We start from the raw sequence: 23,066 nt of genomic DNA, 5'->3' as shown, positions 1-23,066 counted from the left end.
CGACACTCCCACCCAACTTGGTGTCATCTGCAAAATTACTGAGGGTGCACTCAATCCCCTCGTCCAGGTCATTGACAAAGATATTAAAGAGAACCGGCCCCAGTAGCAAGCCCTGGGGAACACCACTTGTGACCAGCTGCCAACTGGATATAACTCCATTCACCACCACTCTTTGGGCCCGGCCATCCAGCCAGTTTTTTTACCCAGTGAAGAGTACACCCATCCCAGCCACGAGCAGCCAGTTTCTCCAGGAGAATGCTGTGGGAAACAATGTCAAAGGCTTTACTAAAGGTCTGCTCACAAACCTGCTCCTGGAGCGTACAAGGAAAGGTACAAAAGCCACCTCCAACTCCCTCAGCAGTACATGCCCTCTGCACCGTCACCCCGTTCTCGCAGCCAGCTAAGAGGCTTCAGGGGATCCATGTGGGATCACGAGTGGAGGAGAGGGCCACAAGGGTTGCCAAAGTCCACGACACCACTTGTCACACAGATGATGTCATGACACAGTCTTGCTCTGACTGAACACGCCAGCCTTGGAGAAGCCCAACACCAGCAGCGTGGCCCAGAACTGACCCAAGGCATGCGAGATGGCCTGTCCCCTCCTCATGTCCAAAGACAGACGAATAATTAAGACTGTGGAGCAGCCAGGGAAGACGGCACAGATGTGGGGTGACCAGAAACTTTTTCACCCCGCAAAGGATAAAAACCTCCAGCAATTTCCTGTCCTTTTCAGGTACAGCTTTGAACACCACCATACGCAAGCAACCATTGCTGACGCAGCTCTGCGTGTTCTGCAAATTCACAACACAGCAGCCAGGGAAAGCGACAAGAGTGCATCAAAAGCTTTTTTTTTTTTTTTGGTCAAAAAAGCTTTTTAACACCCATTTCACGCCTGCTGCAGTGAGGCCTTTGTGTTTCCCCATCGCCCGGCCTCCAAGGCATGGCCTTTTCCTTCAAGAGCGCCTATCACACAGGCTCCAAGTAGAGCATCTTTTGAAACTACCAGAGACTCAAACAGATAAATAAAATAATTTAAAGATATTTAATGCCAGTTAAAGGTGACGGGTACCCACAGAAAGGAAAGAAGCAGCTGTGCCACCCCAGGCCCCCCCGGCCCAGGCCGGCTGCACTGCGTGTCGGAGGGACAACGTGCTGTGTCCATTCATGTAGAACAAAAGGCAGCTGCACTGGTTATATCTCCAACCTGTTCACACGCAGCTTCCCCACCAGAGAACATTCTCAAAAGCTTCTCAAACCCCCATGGAAGTCCATGAATAGCAACATCCTGCACCCAGGTGAGAGGGACAGGGCACACCAGAAGGTCGAGTGCCCTAGAGCAAAGCCATGCGGCCATTTAGCAGCAGAGATGGGAACACGAATCCAGGAGGGGTTTGCTTATGTCCCCTTCGCTTTATCCGTTATTTCACGCCGTCTTCATCTCGCGGTGTGTAAACACAGTCCTGTCAGCCCACACAGTCCTTTGTAAGCTGTTCAAATACAGCAGCGGGCGGACGCAGACATCCTTCTCTCCCGAGACCTCCCGCGGAGAGAACGGACACAGCCAGCGACAAGAACAACTCTTCTTCAGCAAATTGCAATCACGCGGGTGCTGGGATGGGGGGGAAAAAAGAAAGAAAAAAAAAAAAAGAGAAAGAGGGAAGGAGAGGCTTTTATTGTAGCAGGTAAGTCAGCCAGGATGTGCTCTGCCTCCTACTAACTTAGGCGGACACAGCGGCAGCTTCTGTGCCGGGCGCAGGGCTGTGCTGTGCCAGGCTGCCCAGCAATGCCCCATGGCACGAGGTCCTACGCCACGCGTCCCTCCAGGGCCACCCATCTTGCAACACCAGCCTGGATACTCTGGTTTAAATAAATTCTCATCAGTGACCCGCGCTCCGTGTTGGTGCATGTGACTCTCCCTAGAAAGCGTGGGCTGTCTCTCCCGTTTCATTAAAGGAGATATTTTAATGCAGGAAAAGGGGATTTGGAGGGGGGTGAATGACAAACTAATTAAAAAAAAAAAAAAGGCATATTCCAGTAATTTGGTCACTTATTGTTATTGCAGAAGCTGGGAAACAGATGCTGAGGTCCTTCAGCTGGGATGGCAGCTGTCTGCTGTGCCCTGTTGCCTGGATGAGGCCAGGAGCAGCACCGTCAGTGATGGTGCCTGAAATGAGAAGCAGAATTTGTGGGAATAACTTGAAAACTGCCTTCTTCCAGTGCCCCGCTCCTTTGCCAAGAGAGGGGGAATGCAGACGGAGAGGCAGAGCTCGTGGCACCGGCAGCGGGGTACTGTGCAGCACCGGCACTGCCGCATCCCTGGGGCGTGACGGAGCTGCCACGCGACTCGGTGGGCAGCAGCTGATGATTATGAAGCAAACAGGGAAAAGCAAAAGAACAGCCTGAATCTCAGATGGCATCCATGAGCCAACCTCACGTTTTCTGCCCGAAAGCAGGCCTTGTTTTTTTTGAAGTGAGGGGCTGTGTGTCTGCCTCACAGCGTAACACATCAGTCACTCCAACAGAGAGGAAAGCCTGAACTCATTTCTCTTACCCACTACACCCATCAGCAAGACAAATCTCTGACCTTTCAGAGAGCTTCACATGTACCATCCTCCCCCTAGTCAGGAAAGACTCAGTCACTGGAATAATTCTCCAACATCGTCAGCATTAATTACCTGCATGGCTGGGTCTCCCTTGGCAGACTCGCAGGCATGGCAGGGAAGGGAAGGGGAGCAAGTGGTGCCAACACGCTGGAAACGGGTATCGTGCCAGACCGACAGGTAAGGGGGGACGTATTCCCCAGCCCAAAGCCACTCTACGTTCCCCATCAACACAGGCTCTTCATCCTCACAGCAGCCTACTGACATTGGCGGCAGCAGCATCCCCCTCGTGCAGATGGGAAACGGAGGCAGAGAAAGAGCATTAACTTCGCTCAGTTGGAACGAGGCTTCAGCCCCGCTGCCTCAAGTCTTGGAGCAGCATCTTTTTGCTCCGAAATTCTGCAGTAAAAAGGAAACCTTCTGTTAGATCTCCCCCAATTCCACTATCCCCGAGGTCATGGTTTTTGTGTGGAGACAAAAAAAACCAAAAAAAACCCTACCCTGCCCTAAAGGGCAGACAATTGTTTAGGGAAGCTCATGCAGTAAGACAGAAACTGTATCAGGAGGAAGAAAAGCACGAGAAAGAGCAGAATAAGACGAAGGCAGTAGCAAGAATTAAAGTTAGGTCCTAACATGCATCAGGCTGCTACAACATGCGAAAGAAAACGACGCGTAGGAAGTTTAAATACAGGATTTAATCCTGTAACAGCGTAGATTGCTCAATAGCTCCTGTTTCAGAGCTGTGATTAGTGCAACCCAAGATGGATCCTTGCTGACCCTTCCAGGAATCCCAGCACAATCATCGGGCAGGAAGGCATCACGCTCGCGCAGCCACGGCAGGCGCTCCCGGAGCCGAGCAGAAATCAAGTCTCCGGCAACCACACGGGCAAATTGAAAACAAAATATAAAAATAAAATAACTTGTAATTAACAAGAATGAGGAGTGAACAGAGGCCTACAATCTCTAATCAATCTCTCGCTGCCTGGCCTGCTCCACCGATGAGCCCCATTGTTATTTTTGATTGTGTGTGCAAGAGCGCGAGACGGCTGCTGGAAGAATAGCACTCCATCAAAATTGTGATTTCTTTCTCCTCTCGAGACTCATCAAGGGTGAGGAGGAGGAGAGGGGAGAAGATAGAGATGCAAAAAGAAACAAACAGCTGGAACACGCTTCTCGGAGATACTCTGCTGGGTTCAAGGAGGAAATAAGTGAAACTGCAGGTACGCCAAGCACGTGGACTTGGATCCAGAGCTCCCAACAGTGCTGTCAGCTCCAAGACGAAACAAGAGCACTCAGGGGGGTAAAAAGTAATCCCTGTATTAACCAACCCGCTTATTCCAAGACCTACATCATTCACTGCTGCATCCTGGCCAAACTGATGCTAAGGCTCTGCTGGAATCTCACAGACTGGACTCTCTCCACACGTTGAACCACATGAGTTTTGTCTCCCCCCTTCAGCCAGCAGTTCGGCAGCACCACTGTGTGTTTGAAAAATAGCCTCCAAGGTCTTTCTTATTCAGTCCAGCCTCGTTTCCCTCCCCAAGAAGAGAGAATTAAACTATTACTTCTTGTCCCCACAGCTGCCCTACCCCATTTTACACACCTTGTCACCACTGAGGCAAGAGGAGGGCAGGGTACTCAGGCGATGGGGCAAGCAAAGGAAGACCGGGAAGGTAAAGGTGGCGTCTGTCCTTCCACTGCACCCTTCTTCCACACAAAGCCTTTCTCCCTTTCACCCCCCGTGTTGTGCCTCTGCACCCACGGTCAACCACATCAGCAAGTGTTCACTTCACAGATTGCCTTCAAGTTTGAGAGCGACAGTCCCCTTAGAGATCCGCAAAGCAGCTCTTTACCCAACTCCTTGAAGAGGTGTGCATCAAAGACAGTGTGCGCACACCGGCTGTTAATTTAACAGGTTGCAGAAAAGCTGTTGATTTTATTACCCTATTACCAATTCAAGAGGACACCAATAAAGGTTTTATTTTGCAGTACGAAGTGCCAGCCCCGTAGCTGGCAACATTCTCAAGCTGTGTCAAGATGCTTCTGGTTTTGTTTGCTGTCTGATATCTTGGGTGTTATCTTTCAAGGCATCAAGCCTACCACCTTGGGGATGCTCTTCAATGAGCTACCGCCGGTGTTTGGGTTTCCATTTGACAATTTTGATAGAAAATCGCAACACGGGTGAGACCGGGAAGCAGACAGCATTCTGTACTCTGCAAGACTGGGCTCTGAGGATACAGAAAACACCTGTGTAAAGGCAGCCTTTTGGCCAGGGGTATTTGTGAGCTCAGACACGTAACTGCTGTGATACTGGAAAGAGTTTGTCCGTTTTCATTTCCTTACCAACCAACTTAGACCCAAATAACTTACACATGAACTACTAAGAAATCTGAGCACGCCCAGCTGAGAAAGGAGAGGAACCTGAAACCAGAAAGATTTCAAACACCACCACATTTGATGTAGCTGTGACACCAGACCAGATGGATTGCCGTTGCAGTCCAGGATCCCGTCACGCACCGCATTCACGCCACAACAGTGGAAACAGTTTACCTGAAGCACAGTGAATAATCAAGCACCGATTCCTCTCTCCGAGCGCTCTTCTTGCTCTCCCTTCTTCACTCAAGTCTTCGTTCCAAAGTATTTCCAGAGGATGGAGTTGAATGCTGCCAGGTAGAGCAGCAGCAAAACCATATGTAGATACAACCCAGAAAATAGGCAGCACACGTGGGAATTTTCTTCCTAACCTCCGTAGTAAGAGGTTGCCTTTGCACCTCAAAGCAGACAGCTTTGCATGTCCCTACTTAAGTTAAATGTAAATATTTAATGTAAACTAGGTATTATTATGTGTCCACAAAGATATCTTAACATTTTAGAAAACCTATTGAGCTCCTGCTCTCAGCAGCACCTTGAGGCCGTAGGGTCTATAAAATAAAAAAGATTTCCACTCTTTTCATTTTAAATTGCTTGGCTTCAAACGCTTTGGCTGGGGCTGTGTCTTTAGGCACACAAAAAGAAAAAGTCCATGATTTAATTTCTCTACACTGTTTGTTCATTTGCACAAGTGTCTCCAAATCATCTCCTCTTCAAATTTGACCAGTCTTTCTGTTTACCAAAAGACTTTCTTTGTCTGAAACCACTGTCATTGCCTTTCTAAAGACCTCATTCCCTTACTCCCACCCAGGATCTACCCAGAGACAAGGGCAAACAGCGTGGTGTACACACGGCCAAGCAATGACATCCTCATTTGCCACCGCTTCATTCCAAGTTGGCTAAGCTGAGTTTGAGGCTCCCCGGCAATGTTTGTTTGTTTTAATAGATATCTTTAATGGATTGTTAAAGGGAGTCAGTGCAGTTCTTGGATATCTCATGGGTGGCCTGGCCTGGAGACACCAGCCACGCGTTATGCAGAACCTGTGTTATGGCCCAACACATCTCATGTACCAGCAACGGTAACAGAATATCAAACTGTCAAGTGCTCCAATAGCTATAATGCATTACATCCCACGGAAAAATCATCAGAAACCAAACTCCTGGTGAGGAATCTATAACACCACTTTCCACAGCATTTAATTAAAAGAATAAAAAAGAGCAAACAAGCGAGAGCGAGCTGTGAAGTCTGAGATGCGCCTTGCTGCCTACGCACTCACGCACAGAGGGTCTGAAAATCACTGGAACATCCTTCAAGTTGATGAGCTCATCTGTTGCATCGATGGGAATCGCCAATAAATACTGATAGGGTTTCATTGAAATTCAGTGCTCATTTATAGATACAGTCATTTATATTCACAGCATGGCACCGTGATTAACCCTTTCATTGAAGCCGTAATTCCAATGAACGCGAACTGGCTGGACACATACAGCATGTAGATAATAAGCTCTACTACAGTAACAGCACACCTTGGTCAGGAAAACCAAGCACATCTTTCATCTTCATTTAGCTGTGAAGGGGTTACATTACAGTAGCTCCTACTGCACCCCTGCTATTGAAGCCTTGCTGAAAATTAAATGCCACCAGCAGCGCTACTGAATTATGCTCTAAAGTTTACAGGCAAACTACAGAAGCTTGTAAAGTGCCAGGGGACTTCTCCGGTTTAATTACGTAGACCCTGTTCCATAAATTGCTTGAATGGAATAAATACAAATAGCATTCCCTGCTTTGTGACCTCTTTGGGTTAATGAAATGCACACAAACACCCACAGTCTGCTATGGCTCAGGAATTCCGCAGCATAAACACAGAACCTCGCTGGAAGCCGGAGTCAGGATTCAAGCCTCGGTATGTACAGGAGAACCGGCTGCCTGGACTCAGCAAGGAAATAATTTGTTGTTTATATTCTGCTGCTATTCTAAGCTGCAGACAGTAGGAATTGTGTGCGATTCACCAAACAGGGAGAAAGACACCGAGATTGTGTTGTTCAGGCTCTAATTAGCAAATCTGCTTCTCTTACCCAAAGAGGTGTTTGAGGTAAGAGAGGCTGAGGAATGCCATGAATCAATAAGCGATCCACCCTTGGCTTTGGGAAACGCGAGATCTTGGAACTGCTGCTGCTGTACCTGGAGACGCTTACCTCCATCCTCCGGACATATTTGGGAATAAAGACTTGAGCGAAGAAGAGAAAGCAAGAAGAGCATTTATGGAGAGGAATCCGTACTTGTTTATTCATTCTCTTGCATGTAAATAATTTCTATTGCCATGACTGATCCTACTGGAGATAAACTACAGAGAAGCCAGCCAGCTCTTCTCCGTGCTGCCAGGGTGAAATTTTCTCATGTTTTCTTAACTTTCTCCAAGCACACCATCTCTCCTACGATGCGGAAAGAACCGGTAGTTGTACTGTCTGGGCATGGCATCCAACAGACATCTCCAGGAGTCTGCTAAGTTTCATTCACTAAATGTTTAACCCTATAGGCGTGAGGACAGGCCTCCGGAGGTCTTAGAGCTAAGAGCATTGCACCACCTCAACAGAGAACTGTTTTCAGGATTCAAGGACAGTACCTTAAAACCAACAGAGTTCTCCTCCTCCTCCCTGGACACTGAGCTTTCTTTTCTGATTGCCATTTGTCTCAGTTAGCCCAGAAACTACACAAGGCCAAGTAATACAACTGCTTGGGGGCTATTTTCCGAGTTTTACTAAGGATCCCAGCTGTTGTCTTACACTTGTCCTCACTTGCTTTATTTAGTTGTTTTGGGCTTTTTTTCCTGAGGCTTTAAAGTTGCAGAACGGGAGAATGTTTGTCCCGTTAGGTAACGAAACAATACTGCAGCAATCCACATGTGGCAAACAGCAGAAGGTCTGCAGAAACAGAACTTCTCCGGGTCCTGCTTGTAGAGTCCCTCCTGTACTGAACGCCTCCAAACCCCTCATCCTCCTCAGAAATGAGACTTACCCCAGGGAGCCCAGTGGGAGGAAGGTATGTTCTTAAGTGCCACTTGCATTTGCTATTGAGGAGAAAGTTCTCCCATTGACCTGTAAATTTCGGTTGACACCTGAACCAACGTAAAGCTGGAACTTAACAGCTTGGCGACCCTAATGTCACACCTCAGCTCTGAACGTATCACCCCGACTGTGCTAACTGGAAGGCGACGCAGAAGAAAAAAACAGCACCTATCAAGCCAGAACCCAACCCCAGACCACCCAGGTAGACCAATAAAGGTATCAGACTGACAGAAGACAGACTGTTATTGCTACTTATCTGTGCTGTTCACATAAATGGCACTTCACACACACGAGGATGAGTTGCTGCTCGAAAGGGATTCCAATTTACATAAAGACAAGATGATGACACGCAGACGAGCTAGAGGGTAGCAAAGACAGTGAGGACATATATCTCACAGTGAAGTAAGGATGAAACCTTGATGGTTACATAAGGTTTTATTGCCGCAGCATATATAACTGATAATATAAAAAGGTGAAGTGCAAGGCCAGATGCCTCAGGTATTACGCATATATAGTCTCTTCTCTTTACTCCTGAATTTGATATATAAGTGGGAGACCAAATGCCAAACCTTCTAAGGTCGTTTTTTAAAAGAGGAAAGGATCTTTACTTCCCTCATAAGGAACACTGTCATGTAGCAGGGGGGCGGTGATTTTCCAGTCGAATCACTGAGGAAGAGCAAATATATTCTGGCATGCTGAAAAGCACGAACCCAAAGAAGTTGGCGCAGTGAGGGGTGCACAGACCTACCTTAAAAAGCAGGCAGTCCCCTTGGTGCTCGGCGTAAATGGAGGTGAGTCGATACTGGTTCTCAGTCGTGATGTCGATCTGGTACCCCGTTAGCGTGTAGCACACCTTGCGAAACTCCTGGATCTTGGTCTGGAAAACTTCTTTCAGACGCTGGTTTTTCAGTTCTGCACTTTCCACTTGCTTCTTCAGCTCTGTGTAGGGGAAGAAAATGGGTATTTTGTTATATGCCATCAGCACAGAGCCCTTGCGTTGTATTTACGGTGCTAGCCAAACTAAGTGAATTGAAAAGGTTAATTAAATTTTTTAAAAGTGAATTAAGCAGGCAGAATAAAGACACAGGCAAGCTAGATCCCTCTCCTCCTGGTCCCAGCAGACCAAGAGATAATAAACTGGGGAATAAGGAAAACAGGCGTGTCCCGGCGGGATGGATTTTCCTTTTGCTCAATCAGCCTTTAACAATGTGCTACAAAATTCAAAGCTAGAGCATCCTCCCCCCTGTCCCGCCCCAGCCCCATCTTATTTTCTACATGGAACCCAAGAGAAGGGTGTTACACTACAGGAAGTAAGAGACCGGAAAACCAGTAAGAAATACGCCTCTGTATGGCAGCATCAGGAGGAAGCTGTCTGTAAGGGAAATCTCCTCCAACGTACTCTTGATTTGACTATAAGTGCTTTGATCTCAAATTGACACACTGCTTAGGAATCCCTTAAGATTTGGGCAGGGGCTTTTATTGTGAGAAAAAGCCTGAAGAGTACCGCTGCCTCTTCGCATTTGCTACCTTAACTGGACTAGTCCCGCGCAGAGAGGTCCTGTGAGACTGCCTGCCGCTCACCCTGTATTTTATTGCTACAAAGGGAGCTGCCAGCGCTGTGAATCCTTCAAGAGGATACACAACAATTACCATGAATCTTTCACCCAAGGTGCCTTCTGAGTAATTAAACCTCGATTTATCCCCCCATTAATTACAGAGATTGGCTTTACTTTAATATACACTAGAGATGTCTCCCAAGTCAGCCTGTTTTATCAACACCGCAGTCCAGGGTTGGAAAAAAACCCTGACTCTTTCTAACAGCAAACAAATAGACTTCCTCACTCGGATACCTCTTTGTCATTCTGAGCTTTACGGCTTTGGGCTCTGATCAGAGACATAACCGCAGCACATGTACGCCACGTGTCTTTGTTTCAGCTAGTTTAGGGTCCAGCACGAGGATACCATAAACTTTGGTGCAAGGTCACTGCTTGAGCACCACGGAAGGTTTCTGTCCAGGCTTATACAGCCCACGCTAAAGTATTATTGTTTCTCGAGCAAGCGGGAAAAGTTTTTTGCTCAAGTATTTGCCAGAAAGTGTTTCCACTACTCCCAAGCATAGCGCAGGAAGCACGTAGGACGGTAACTGCAAAGCCAAGGACCTGCCTGGGATTCACCTCGGAGCAGCTGCAAGCGCACCAGGAGAATGCCAATCTCCTCTTATCTTCTGTACTGCTTTAGTTAGGCGCTCCGGGTGGGACAAAAGGATAATTCAAAGTGTTAAGTTAAAGTGCCTTAAATGCCACTGAGGATGCCCCTGCTCAGAAGTACTTTGGCCTTAATCCAATTCAGCCTAATCCCCAGGCAAGGACAGGAACTCTTTAATGGTTAAAGAGAACTACATGTCCCTTTACTTCTGAGCGAGAGCATCCACGCAGGGAGAGTTAATGCTGGCCAACTCCCTACCTTCGGTTAATTCACCTCCACCTTCCTGAGCGGCTTGTGGAGATGATGTACGAGCAAAGCATTTCCTTTACTCTGTGTCCTCCCCCAGCTCTACCTCGCTTCACCAAGGGGAGCAAACCAGTCTTGGGGAACATCACATACCAGTTTGTTCATTAAAGCACTGCTATGCAGGGAAGCCCCCAGTTTCTGGGGGAGTTAGGGCAAATAGAGCATCCAAACCCTGCCTGCGAGCCCGAAGGGTTGAGGGTTACACACATGAGCTTGAAAAGGCTGTGTCTTTCCTGCCCACCCACCGTCCCGTTCCTACCAAACTTATCACTGCGTGACCGACTCAACCCTTCCTTGGAGTGTTACCACCTCTTCCCCATCATCTCAGCTGGGTCTGGGCCTTTGATTAATTAAGTAATCAGCCTCTGAAATCAGGAGGTTAATTGGCAGCTCTGACCTCAATATTCTCGCAGTCTTCATTCAGCCACGCAACTGTTAAGGACAAAATCCTATATACGAAAGTAAAAATTCAGTGACCACATTGCAGTGGTAAATAACATTTCGCCACTGTCGGAGACAGCACTGCCTTTAATATATCGCACATGTCCAACAGTGATATTTTTTTTCCCTAATAAATGCAGCCTAGCCTTGGAAAAGTAAATCTGCCTTTTCCTCCTGCATCTCGGAGGCTGCCTTTCCTGACTTTTATAACCTTGGAGGTGGATGGCACCTTAATTCATGAACTCCTCAAACAGCTTTCGTTATTCATGAAGAGTTAGCGCCTTTTCCCACTGTTTTGTCTCTCAGACTTGGTACTGCTAATGGCCATCAGGAGCATCCTGGCACCCGTTGGGTTGCAGTCTTATCACCCACCCACCAGCGTTGGCCGAGTTAGACTACACCCTTGTGCATGTAGAATAGCAACTAAGCGATGGCACCGCTTCCCTCCGCTACCCTCGGGGCAAAAAAGGAAAAACTCTGACTACAATCAGTTTTTGCGCAAGAAATCCTGAGCTTTTCAGTTTAACTGAAGGACGAGCAAGCCTTCGCTCCTGACAGCGTGCCCCCGCCTCCTCTCCACCGTTCCTCCCGGCCATCTTTCCAGTGCCTGGGGCAGTTTGGGTGTCTTACCGCACCAGCCGTCCTGGCTAAAGCAATTCACCTGCATGAAAAAAACGTTATCTCCCTGTTAGAGATGCCTCGCGTCAGCCACTGGCACAAGGTGCTGGACTCACGGTACTCAGAGTGTAGATGCAGCCGAAGGTGCCAGCACCGGCCAGGGACGGGATAAAGCCTCGTCATCCCCTCCGCGGCACCGTTAGCGATTCCCCAACAGCGTTTCTTTAGCAGCACAGCTTGGGGACGGGGCAGGAAAAAACCACAAGCAGGCACAGGGGCACGACAGGAATGGTTAAGTTTGCAACTGCCCCCAGCGAAAGGTCCGTCGAACCCTGACCGTAAAACAGAGATTGCTCTTCCTTTACGCCCAATTAACCTGCAGTGCTCAACAGTTCAGCTGTACCCACCGCTGACGCCGACCCTCCTGCAGTATTTATCCACCCTGTGGAAACAATTCAGCTCGGGGCCGTTCTCGGATTAACTCAGGACAGTGTTCAGGACCATCCCCGCTCCCCCACTTTCCGCCGAGGGCTCTGCCACCACAACCAAGAAGCCACATTGCGAGGAGGATTCACGGGAGAGTAACTTGGTAGGAGGATAACCTGAGACTTGAGAAATGTAGGATGGGGGCCCGCTTCTGAAACAGAGCCGTTTGGGACACCCTAGGGTACCTTTCACAGCTTCCCACCAGGTTTCTGCAATGAAAGGGATCCCCTATAGGTTCTGTGTCACACCAGCCACCCCCAGGCTGACGTCTCAGATGCTTTGGGATGTCTAAAATGCCACAGGACGCCCGTGTTTAGGCACAGGATACTCTGCACCACTGCTCTGCCCACATATGGCCCTGGCGCCGCAGGTTCCCTGCGCCCAGAGAACAGCACAAGCAGCACGTGCACCGACTCAGGGACAGGAATTAATCTTTCTAATATTTCCCCCACCGAGTGAAGATGTTAAGCTAAGAGGCGGCTCATTGTTTGCTCTGCATCTGGATTCAAAGACGTGACGGCACTAATTCTTAAGCCTCACCTAATACCGCTAATTCCCGCCAAATTTCTAGCACAGTCAGGAAAAATTGATTTAAAAGTCATCATTTGCACAGAGTGCAATTCAGCGTATTTCAGAGCGGTGTTCAAGGCACAGCCGCAGAGGCCGCTGAGCGGAGGGAGAGCCTTGCGGGACGGGTCGAGGTGCATTAACAGAGCAGGTTTCTGATGACAGCGTTACCGCTTCCACCCGCTTTATCTACCGCCTACAGAACACCGAACGTCTTGATCCTTTAAGATCTTTCACAACATTTTGAGAATTAGGTTTAATTATATCGTTAAAAGGCAGTGTTTGAAACCCAGAATCCCTGTATTTAGAGCACTCGCGTGAGGTCCTACGTTTGACCCTGTTGGGCTTTTGCAAACCAGGCGGGAGACGGTGCAGGCGTGCGTTGCAGAAGCCACGGACGGGGAAAGTCACACCACAACCATCCCGCATCCCAGAGAAGGGATGCCGAAGCATCCCTCACCGAAGCGTTAATGAAACAAATAAGAACTGAGAAAATAAGTGTGAGATTTGGCAGGCTGTGCCTCGGTCAGGGATAATGACTGGCTGTTTCCATTCCCTGGGAAAAAAAAAAAAAAAAAAAAAAAAGAGGAGAAGAGAGAGAAAATGACAATATTTGGCAATCATACTGCCCCACCTCCTTTGTATTCAGGCCAAGAGTATGCACAAAAAGTTGCCTGTCTTGGAGAGTCTGATAGGGGAAAAAAAAAAATCCTTACTGAAAAAAATCATTACCTGTTACAAAATTAGTATTACCAAATTATTAACTTCCCCCTAACGATGCCGCTTCTTGAAACACCTTGTATTTTCACACACTTATATCGACTTTAATGAATAATTCAAACTATTTTGGATAAATAAATAAAATATGAGCTGGGCTTTTTTGGTCTCATACTGAAAATGTCATTGCTTTTTATTCCACTGCTTTTACACTCCTCACATCTGAAAACATTCACAGCTGCCTGGAAATACCACAGCTTTGGCTCCTGCTCCGAGTTCAGCCAGGTCAATCAATAGCAATAGCAATCTCTACACCAAAGAAAACCAAATCCACACTTAACCTTTTCCCCAGGGAAAGGGGAGGAAACAATGTAGCTCTCAGCGTGCCAAAAGTGGCATGAAATTAAACCTATCACCAGTCTTTTCCAGGAAAACACAAATTTGTTCTGCCCGCCCTCAAAGATGCCACAAGCCATGTAGCTGCATTAATTCCCTCGCGATCCCAGCTCACGTCTCTCTCTCTCAGAAAGGCCTGAAGTCCTTTCTAACTCTCAGTTAAAGGTTACTTTCCCTCACTAACATGTTTGGGGGTCGCTCACTCCAGCACGCACAGGATAAAGCATTTACACACGAATTCCCGTCCCCGCCGACCCTGCCAGCATCCCTCAGACCGACGCCACCCAACACTGCTATGGAGGATATGGTATTTTTACCAACCCCGCTCTATTTAAACAACAGACTGCTTAGATTTTTGTTTCCAGCCTCCAGAAAGGATGCCAGTACCACCTTCTTCACACACAGTCCATAAGGGAAGAGGAAACGCTCCTTTCCCAGTCCCAAGAAGCAAGTCCGCAATTACCCTCCTCCTCTCCCCCTCACGCGACTCCGCCTTTCCCTAACGCCGTGCCACGGCACCCGCCGGTCACCCCAAAACGCCATTTAATGACACTCCTATTGCAGGGCTGTCCTTCCACCCGACTCTCTGCAACTCTAACGCCGCCCTTCCGCACCCAAAATCCCTCCAGTCATTCCCCAGTTCAAACCCCGACCTGAAGTCTTCTCTTCCAGCTTCAGTTTACGAGGAAGAGAGTCTGACAGGAGTTCTGTGGAGGAAATAATATAAAAATAAATTGTATCGTATTAAATAAAGGCTAACAGAAGAGGAGCCGAGCGTTTTCTCATGTAGGCAAGTTTATGACCATTGCTTTTGAGAAATAAAATTCGCTTTGCTAGATTTTATAGGCGAGTTTTACGCCCGGGGGGTGTGGGACCACGCGACCCAGCAGCCCCGTGCCATGTGTACCCGACCTCACGGTCTGGCGGACTCAAATTGTTCTTTGCAAAACTTGCAATTTGTGACATTACAACCATGAATTACAACTTTTCTTGAAGGTAAAAACAGTTTTATATTCAACAGACTGCATGGGCTGTTCAATTTTAAACCTAAAGTGGTATTTATTTGATCAGTCAACACTGGTTTATTTTTAAACGGTGTATGTACCATATGGTTGGGTGCACCTCCCAGCCCGCTCCTCCAGCCACCAGCTTGCCCTTCCAGCAGCTCAGGGAAGGTTTGCAAAGGCAGAATGTTCCAAGTGAAGGTCTCCACTGCTACAGTCAGCTACAGCTCTTGCACTGCCCAAGAGCTCTCCACTGAGAAAACTTCCCCATGTGTTTCTCTTCACTGAAGCTGTTGTCCGAAGCCCCCATTTCAGACAACCCATGTATTTTTCCAAGGGTAATGTTTCTTGGAGAGAAGTCCATAATCAACCTTTGTCCTCAGATCATAGAATCACAGAATGGTTTGGGTTGGAAGGGACCTTGAAGATCATCTCATTCCACCCCCTGCCCTGGGCAGGGACACCTCCCACCAGCCCAAGTTGCTCCAAGCCCCATCCAACCTGGCCTTGAATGCCTCCAAGGATAGAGCTTCCACAACTTCTCTGGACAACCCGGGCTAGTGCCTCACCACCCTCTCAGAGTGAAAAATTTCTTCCTAATATCTAATCTAAATCTCCCCTCTGTATCCTTCTCTCCTCCAGGCTGACCCCCCCCACCTCTCTCAGCCTCTCCTCCCAGCAGAGGGGCTCCAGCCCTTGGATCGTCCTCGTGGCTCTCCTCTGGACCTGCTCCAACAGGTCCATGTCTTTCTTACACTGGGGGCTCCAGAGCTGGAGGCAGCACTGCAGGTGGGTCTCATGAGAGCAGAGTAGAGGGGCAGAACCCCCTCCCTCGCCCTGCTGGCCACACTTCTGATGCAGCCCGGGATACTGTCGGCCTTTGGGGCTGTGATTGCACATTGCTGACTCATGTTGAGCTTCTCAACAATCAGCACCCCCAGGTCCCTCTCCTCAGGGCTGCTCTCCAGCCATTCCCTCCCGAGCCTGGATTTGTGCTTGGGGTTGCCTTGATGCAGATGTAGGACCTTGCACTTGGCCTTGTTGAACTTCATGAGGTTGGCTTGGGCCCACCTCACCAGCCTGTCCAGGTCCCTCTGGATGGATAACCCACACAAAGTGCCAGAAGACACCGGAAGGCCAGGGTGAAGGAATCAGGACACTGAGGACTAGAGAGAGGAAGCTATGGAAGAGGATGAACTTTCTCTTGTAGTACCTACACACATAGTATGGATAAGGATTACATTAAGGGTTCTTTTCTTCTCCTGGTAACGCTGAGATTACAACACGAGGTTGAAAAACTCAGAAGCCCACTTGCAGTTGGCTGAGGTACAGGATTTAGCCCTGGCAGATGAACCACCACTGAGCGAAAGGCTCTCTCGGTGGATCCCAGCGTGGGCACTGCAGGGAGCTTTTCCTGCTCTTCTCCCCCTCCTCGGCAAAGCTGTTTGGGAGCGGGGGAAGGCAGGAAACAAGTGGGCTTTTGGAAGCCCGGCTCAGCTCCTCAGCCACCCCCACGGCGTGTTCGCGCTGCTCTCAGTGAAGGCAGTGCAGTCTTGTGTAAAGAGACCCTGTGCAGCTTTAAAATCACTGCCTGAACTGATGGGAAGAGCCCGCTTGCAGCGATACAGAACTCAGCAGGGATGGCAACATTCACCCCAGACGCAGGATGAATTAACCTCAGGAGAGCTATTTATTGCCCAAGGTGGACTTCACCAATTAGTGTGAGATGGCACAAACCTGTTGGAAGTTAGGCTTGTCACCCTGGTCATAAATTGTGAACCAACCAGGAAGACATCTCCCTCCATCCCCCAAATGATGATTAAAGTCTTCTAGCCACGGTTCCCTTCCCTATGGCAATTACAGACCAACATGATGTCAGCCGGCGCTGGAGCTAGCCGCTACGCAAAAAACAGCCTCACCTTAAAGATACAAATACACTGCATCACTTAAGTTTACAGGAAAGTAGTTATCTTCTGCTTCTAGAACAAGGCAGCAAATATTAGGCATAAGTCTTCCAGTCTACCTGTTTTCCAGGTGATCTATTCTGGAGTTACCAAAAAAAAAACAAACCACCCACCCAGCCCCATCACTGGATCTTTTCATGGGCTGTAGTTCGGGGAATTCTGGCAGCACAGGGGCATAACTCATATCGCTGCTCAGAGAAAGGAGAATCCCTTCTCCACTAGGCTGTTTCCAAGAAAAAGAGTGCTTTTGAAATCACTGGAGTGTCTAATGTAAGAATTAACCCTAGGGACTAGATAATTAACACATATAACATGCATTGTTAATTACATGGGGTGGTCTGCAGAGGCATCTGATACGCGAATTTATCCCGTCTGATCACCTCCCCTGCACTCTGCCCCTTATCTTGTTTCCACCGGCACGTCACTACTATTACTACTACCCAAAATACTGGACGCTATTTAAACCTCTGTTTTCGTAGCAGATGTTGGGCGCTGTTTCAAACACAGAAAAACCGCTCCAGAAGTATTTGTTTGTTCCTTCTCAAAGTGAAGATTATTTGCAGGAGTTAAAGTCATTCCCAACGCAGGGTGGACAACACTCAGTCGTGCATTAGAGCGTGCTTTAAAGTTTATTAGCTAACGATGTCCACCGAGGCTACAAACAGGAGCTTTTCACCACTGGCAAGAGATGATTTCAAGGTTTCCCAGGAGCACAGCCGTTTTGCTCTTACTCCAGGAACCTTCTGTGCCCAAATTCCGATGCTGAGACTCAGACATGCTATTTGGACTCGGTGACAGTGTCCAAGATGATGTTATTTAGAGTATCTTGTCTCCCTCCCTCCCCTACACTGCGAAGTCTGCGCTCACAACGCGAAGATATCCCAGCTTTGCTGCCAGGTGGATCTAAATCTAGAATTAATAAACACCAAAAGAGATTCCTACCATTTCTAAAGCAGCTTAGCAAATAACTGTGTGGCGCAAGACAGAGTCTGAGATGGCACGGGGCCCCACACAGGTGTCCTTTAGTTCTTATTTGGGATGCACAGACCGAACTCCAAACCCCGCAGACTCCCTCTTTGGAAGGTGGCTGTAAATAAGAACACGCCGCTGCGCTGGACTAATTCCCTTCCTACCCATGAACTGCCTCTCTTCTTGACAGACATTACAACACCATTACCAGCTCCAGAACTCACTTTTTTTCTGGGGTTTTGTTGGTTTTTTTTTTGGAGACAAAGCCCAGAGCCCCCATCCCTAGGTAAGGCGGCTTTGCTGAAAGGTCAGCTTGCCATTTCATTTGTTTGCGTGGCCCGGGCTAATGGAACCGCTGCCGCTGCGCGCAGCGGGCTGGAGGGGCGCAGAGGACGGCGAGGGAAAAAAAAACCAACCCTGCACACCGTTTTAGCCAGCCAGCGGGGATGAAAATACAATTGCACCGCAAGAGAGAAAGGCAAGTCTCCGCAGCACACCACCTTATTTGTGTTTTTAATGGGAGAAGATTGCGGAGTTTGTTTTAGGGCTTTTGTTCCAAAGGAAACTAAGCTCTAAAAAGCCTCCGCTCGCTCCTTCTATTCAATCCTTTTTTTTCTTCCCGTTTATCCCCTTAATAGTGTTTTGAAGTGTTGGCACTGCAAACATATTGCTCTTGGCCTGAAAGCACTCCGGATGCCAACTAGTCAAACCTTCCCCAGACCCTTCTTTGCGCTCTTCGCGCTCCCGCAGCAGCCCCAAAGGCACTTACTCCGCTCAGAAATCACAGCGGACGCGCCTCCGTGCGCTCCTCCGACTGCCCCGGACCTCCTCTCGCAGGACAGCGGGTTCTGCCCTAGTTTTATTGGCATATTTTTCAACATTCTACTTCATTTTCCGGTGGCCACTTTATGAAAACAATCCTTTAAAGACGATGGCGCTGGAGCTGAACGAAACGCTGGTTCAGCACGGAGCAGCAGAACAGCAACAGGGGAAAAGGGGCTTTCAAATAACAAAACTGCAGGAATGTGACACAGCCGTAAAGACAAGCAATCTTTTCTCCCTGGAGCATGAAAGATGTTTGGAAACAGAGCCATCTCCTGGATAACCAGGCTTTCAATCACATTATTTCAGCCTCTGGAGCTCATATCTCCATCTCAGGAGTCTGTAAGCGTTATTATGGATAGGGAGGGTTATTTCCCTTAACCTTGCGCTAATGCTCTTGAGCAAGAGGTGAAGGCGCGAAGTCTCCAAGCAATCGCCACAAACTGTCCCAAGACTGGCAGGACCACCAAAATCACCTCCGGGCAAGCGGACGGGGATGGGAACATCTGTCTCAGCCCAAGCGCCGAGTCTCCCTTCCCAATTCTGAATTATTCATCACGTGCTAACTTCCAAACCAGTTCAGTTCTAAATTTTTAAATATTTAATAATTGGGTATTAAATATTCATGCAATTTTATGAGAAATTTGGGAAGATGGGCACTAAGGCTGTAATTGTTAAGTTCATCACTGGGACTGACTGGCTACTCAGAGAGAATTGCCAGCTTCCAAGAGAGAGAAGGAAGAGGAAAAAAAAAAAAGGCAAAACAAGTATTTATGGATCATCTGACTCTAAATCACAGGTCAACACAGATCCTTGTGCCATCTGAGAAAGAGCTGAGAAACCCACACTGAGAACATGCTAGAAAGCCCTCAGCTGCAGTTAAGAGAGTCTTTAAAGAGTTTCGTTTCGGTGTTAGAGAAATACGTCCATCTCGGTTTAGTGTATCTGACCGGTAAAGGGACAGCCGAGCGGCCTTTGCCTACGAGAGCACATCTCAGCTGTGATTCATGGCAGACACAGGGGAAAGTTGAGCTCAAGATACACCTGAAAGGAGACAGATTCTTCCCTTTTTCTGATGCCTGCTCAGAGGGGACCACCGCACGTGTAGTTTCGCCTGAGCTGCTCTGACAACTTGGAGTCATTAAACATCCACGCCTGTTTCTCTCCACGTAGCTCCTGCAAACCGCATTTGCTTCGTTTCTACCCCCTCCTTTTTAGTAGATGACATCTCTTTAACCCTGATCCATGCTGAGAGCGAGCCCGTGTTCCCGTCCCTCTGCCTTACGAGCGCACATTCCCTACCGCGCTGGAAATGGTACGGTTTACACAAAAGATGACACATAAGCCCTGGAATTATATGCAAATGAAGGGATCTGTTCCCCACTTCTTACCATTACAACCCTGACTTTCCAACAACTGCACGGGGTAATTTCTACACCAGCTTTCAAACAAAGGGCATCTCCGTGTTATTAACATCTCACTGTGGCAAGCAGTTTGTCACCTTTCACAAAAATGATCTGAAAAGACACCAGCAATTATTCCTATGGAGATTATTGGGTGGCTACATCCCGGCACAGCAGCTGGAAGCTAAAGTGACATCATATTCACTGGAAAAACTCCTTTTTCAAGTCAAGGGAACATAGAACAGATTAAAAAATGAACTAAATTGGAAACAAACAACAAAACTAGAGGAAGAGTCAAGCTTGTTCCCTTCAATTTTGTTTATCTCTGTACCAACATCAGCAGCGCACGTCTTCAGGAGAAAACTAAAAGCTCCCAATTACGACACAAGATGACAGGACATTAACTTCGGAGACTTATCCTGGGAAGGACCTTGGTAGTTATAAATAAAAGACCTCGAGGAAGAATGATCCAAGCACCTCTCGCAGCTGCAAAAATCCAGCTGATTTCTAGGTCTTGTACGTTTGGTTCTTCCAGAGGTTTTGAAGCACCGAGGACTAAACATCCGCAAGCCGGACAAGCGTCCTCTTCCCGGGATTGCTGTATAATTCCCAGTTGTATCCTAGAATGGGACCCAAAAACCAGCATTTGCTTGGCTAATGTGAGTGAGTGAGGTGGGGCAAAGAGCAGAAGCACTGTCTAATTTCAAGTGAGCAGTTACTCCTGGCTCTGGGGCAGAAACGAGTAAGGAGGGTTCACGCCTGCGCAAAAACGACCAAGGGATCCAGTCACCCGTGTCTTCAGCAGTGGGGTCAATGGTGTGGGAGAAGGTCGTTCTGCCGGCTGTCCTCTGAGGACAGCTCATTTCTAGTCACACGTCAAAATTATATTTAAAAAAGACCCAAACCCACCAACCTAACAGTCTGCCCTTGGAGATAAAAGTGGAAATTTCTTATGAAGCGAAATACTTTTGCTAGAGCTGAACTAGTTTGTTACATTCACCTCTGTGAAAAATGCTTTTCGTTATTTGCTGGAAGCCTCTTCTAAACACCAACACCCCTGTGCAGAGATCTCCTCTTTGGAGCCAGAGAAGCACAAGAAAATCTGGGGAAGTTTCCTGTTTGCGATAACGGGAAAGACAGAACTATCACTGCACTTCTCAGGTGCGCACTGTCGACGACTCTAAGCTCGGTCTTTTCATACAACCTATAAACATATTTAAAAAATTATGAGCCCTGCCCATTTCGAGTCCGAGAAACATCTGTACAGCACATAATGGTCCAAAATGGAAACTTCAGTATGTGTCTTTCTTCACCAACATTTAAAAAAGTTTCCCTACGTCATCGAGGGGGCAGAGCCCAGAGCCAGACATCACGCTGCTGCCACGGTCACACAGCGCCTTCTGCAAGCGTAGGACAACAAAGCCAACATGTAGAATAACAGAGGTGGGGGACAGAACAGATCCGCGAGGAGGCGAGGACATGCAGTGACTTTGCAGAGTTAACTTACAGCATAGCTAATAATAAATAATTTTTAAAAAGGAGTAGGAATAAGGTTTTCAGAGAGAAAATGCAGAAAGGATTTCAGGACTGAGCCCAGCGCTCTGAAACCTGAAGAATGAAAAAAAGAAATAAAACAGTGGGATTCAGAAGAATGAGAAAACAATGAGAGAGAGAGAAAAATACAGCCGGCTCCCAGCCACCCAGAAGGTTGTATGGACCTACCTGCTGAAAACAACACCTTCCGTGGATTCTTAGAGCTCTGCCCGAATACAGAACAAAAGCAGTTTGAGTAAAGGATCAAGCCAAATCACCAGCAGGTTGAAATCAGTACCACTTTAAATTGTTTTAATTCTCATCAGCTGAGGAACATGGGAGTGGTGACTGATTTCACACCTGCATGTTCCAATTCCCTTCAGCAAGGTGAGCAGGACCACCTGGGAAGACCTCAAATCACAAAAGAATACTTGTGGATAAGTCTAATAATCATAGAATCATAGTAAGACAGAAGCCCTTTCTTTTTTCTAAGAAAGAGATATTTTAACGGCCTTTTTGTGGCAGCAGAAAAAACCCGAATGACAGATTTCTGCTACCGTGCAGAAGGCTCAGTGTCTCTTTCTTCAAATGAAGGCCACCAAAAGAGCCCAGGAAAGGGACTTGATAGCTTGAGAGTTTAAAACAAGAGCTTTTAGCATAATTTGGACTGCAAATAATAACATGCTCTGACAGAACGGGTTTGGGTGGAGAAAAAGGGTGAGGGAAGTAGAAAGACATTCTTAATGAAAATCTCATTTAGCAATTTTTTTGGACGTGCTTAAAAATTCCACTGAGGTCACCATTCTGGAGAGATGACAAACTCCTGGGATAAAGGCTGGAAAATCCTGGTAGTCGTGTCACATTTAGCAAGTCAAAGATATGTTTGTATAAGGCTGTAGAGGGCTAAATCCATTTTACATGCTGTATGTATTATTAATTTCTGACAGTGGGCTTAGAAAAACCTAATTCGCTGGAATACGAGCTCCCTTTGAGCGGAGGGAAGCCTTTTCAAAACTCATCTTTTATTGACTGAGTCATTTTTGAGTCAATCTGTCTGCTTTCGGCAAGACAAGAGTTTTAAATCTTCTCTCTTTTTTTCCTCCTTTTTGAGTCGTGGCAAGTCTATTAAAACCTGCTAATGTATGCAGCAAGGCCTCTGATTTGAAATGTAATGAATTCTTCAGATAGTGGCAGATTAGGGGGAGAAGATGATAGAAACAGCCAGAGACGCCAAAAAAAGAACTCTCCAGAAAAAGAGGAAGAGAAGGGTGAGAGAGAACGAGACAGATTAACCCTTTTTACCCAGAAGAAGAAAATCTTTAAGCTCCATTAATAGAATCAGTTAAAAAGCAGGACTGGAAGAGGCAGAGCATCTTCAGGCTTGCCTGGGGCTGAACGAGACAAAGAATAAATGAATCTTTCCTCCCAGACTCTCTTGTAAGATTAGGTAATTCCCTAAGTGAAAAATGAATAACTTAGAGAAAATTAGCTCCATCCATATAAATAAGCCTTCATATTCCAAACTCGTCACCCAGCGCTTCCCAGGCGAATGCCCTGAAACAGTTTTGCTGTTGTGTAACAGATGGTTTCCTCCTCCCC

The 23,066-nt window shown here is 47.5% G+C and overlaps 1 protein-coding gene across 1 annotated transcript in view; it reads right to left on the bottom strand.

The window, feature by feature from the left end:
- MAD1L1 (MAD1 mitotic arrest deficient-like 1 (yeast)) overlaps positions 1-23,066 on the bottom strand; it is a 385,928-nt gene that overhangs the window by 87,332 nt on the left and 275,530 nt on the right. Inside the window, exon 16 of the mRNA XM_009885704.1 lies at positions 8,785-8,975. Coding sequence (XP_009884006.1) covers positions 8,785-8,975 — 191 coding nt within the window. The remainder of the gene's footprint in view (positions 1-8,784; positions 8,976-23,066) is intronic.

The sequence above is a fragment of the Charadrius vociferus genome, unplaced genomic scaffold (assembly GCF_000708025.1).
Source record: "Charadrius vociferus isolate BGI_N301 unplaced genomic scaffold, ASM70802v2 scaffold430, whole genome shotgun sequence".
Lineage (NCBI taxonomy): Eukaryota > Metazoa > Chordata > Aves > Charadriiformes > Charadriidae > Charadrius > Charadrius vociferus.
This window is presented reverse-complemented; position numbering and strand designations above follow the sequence as displayed.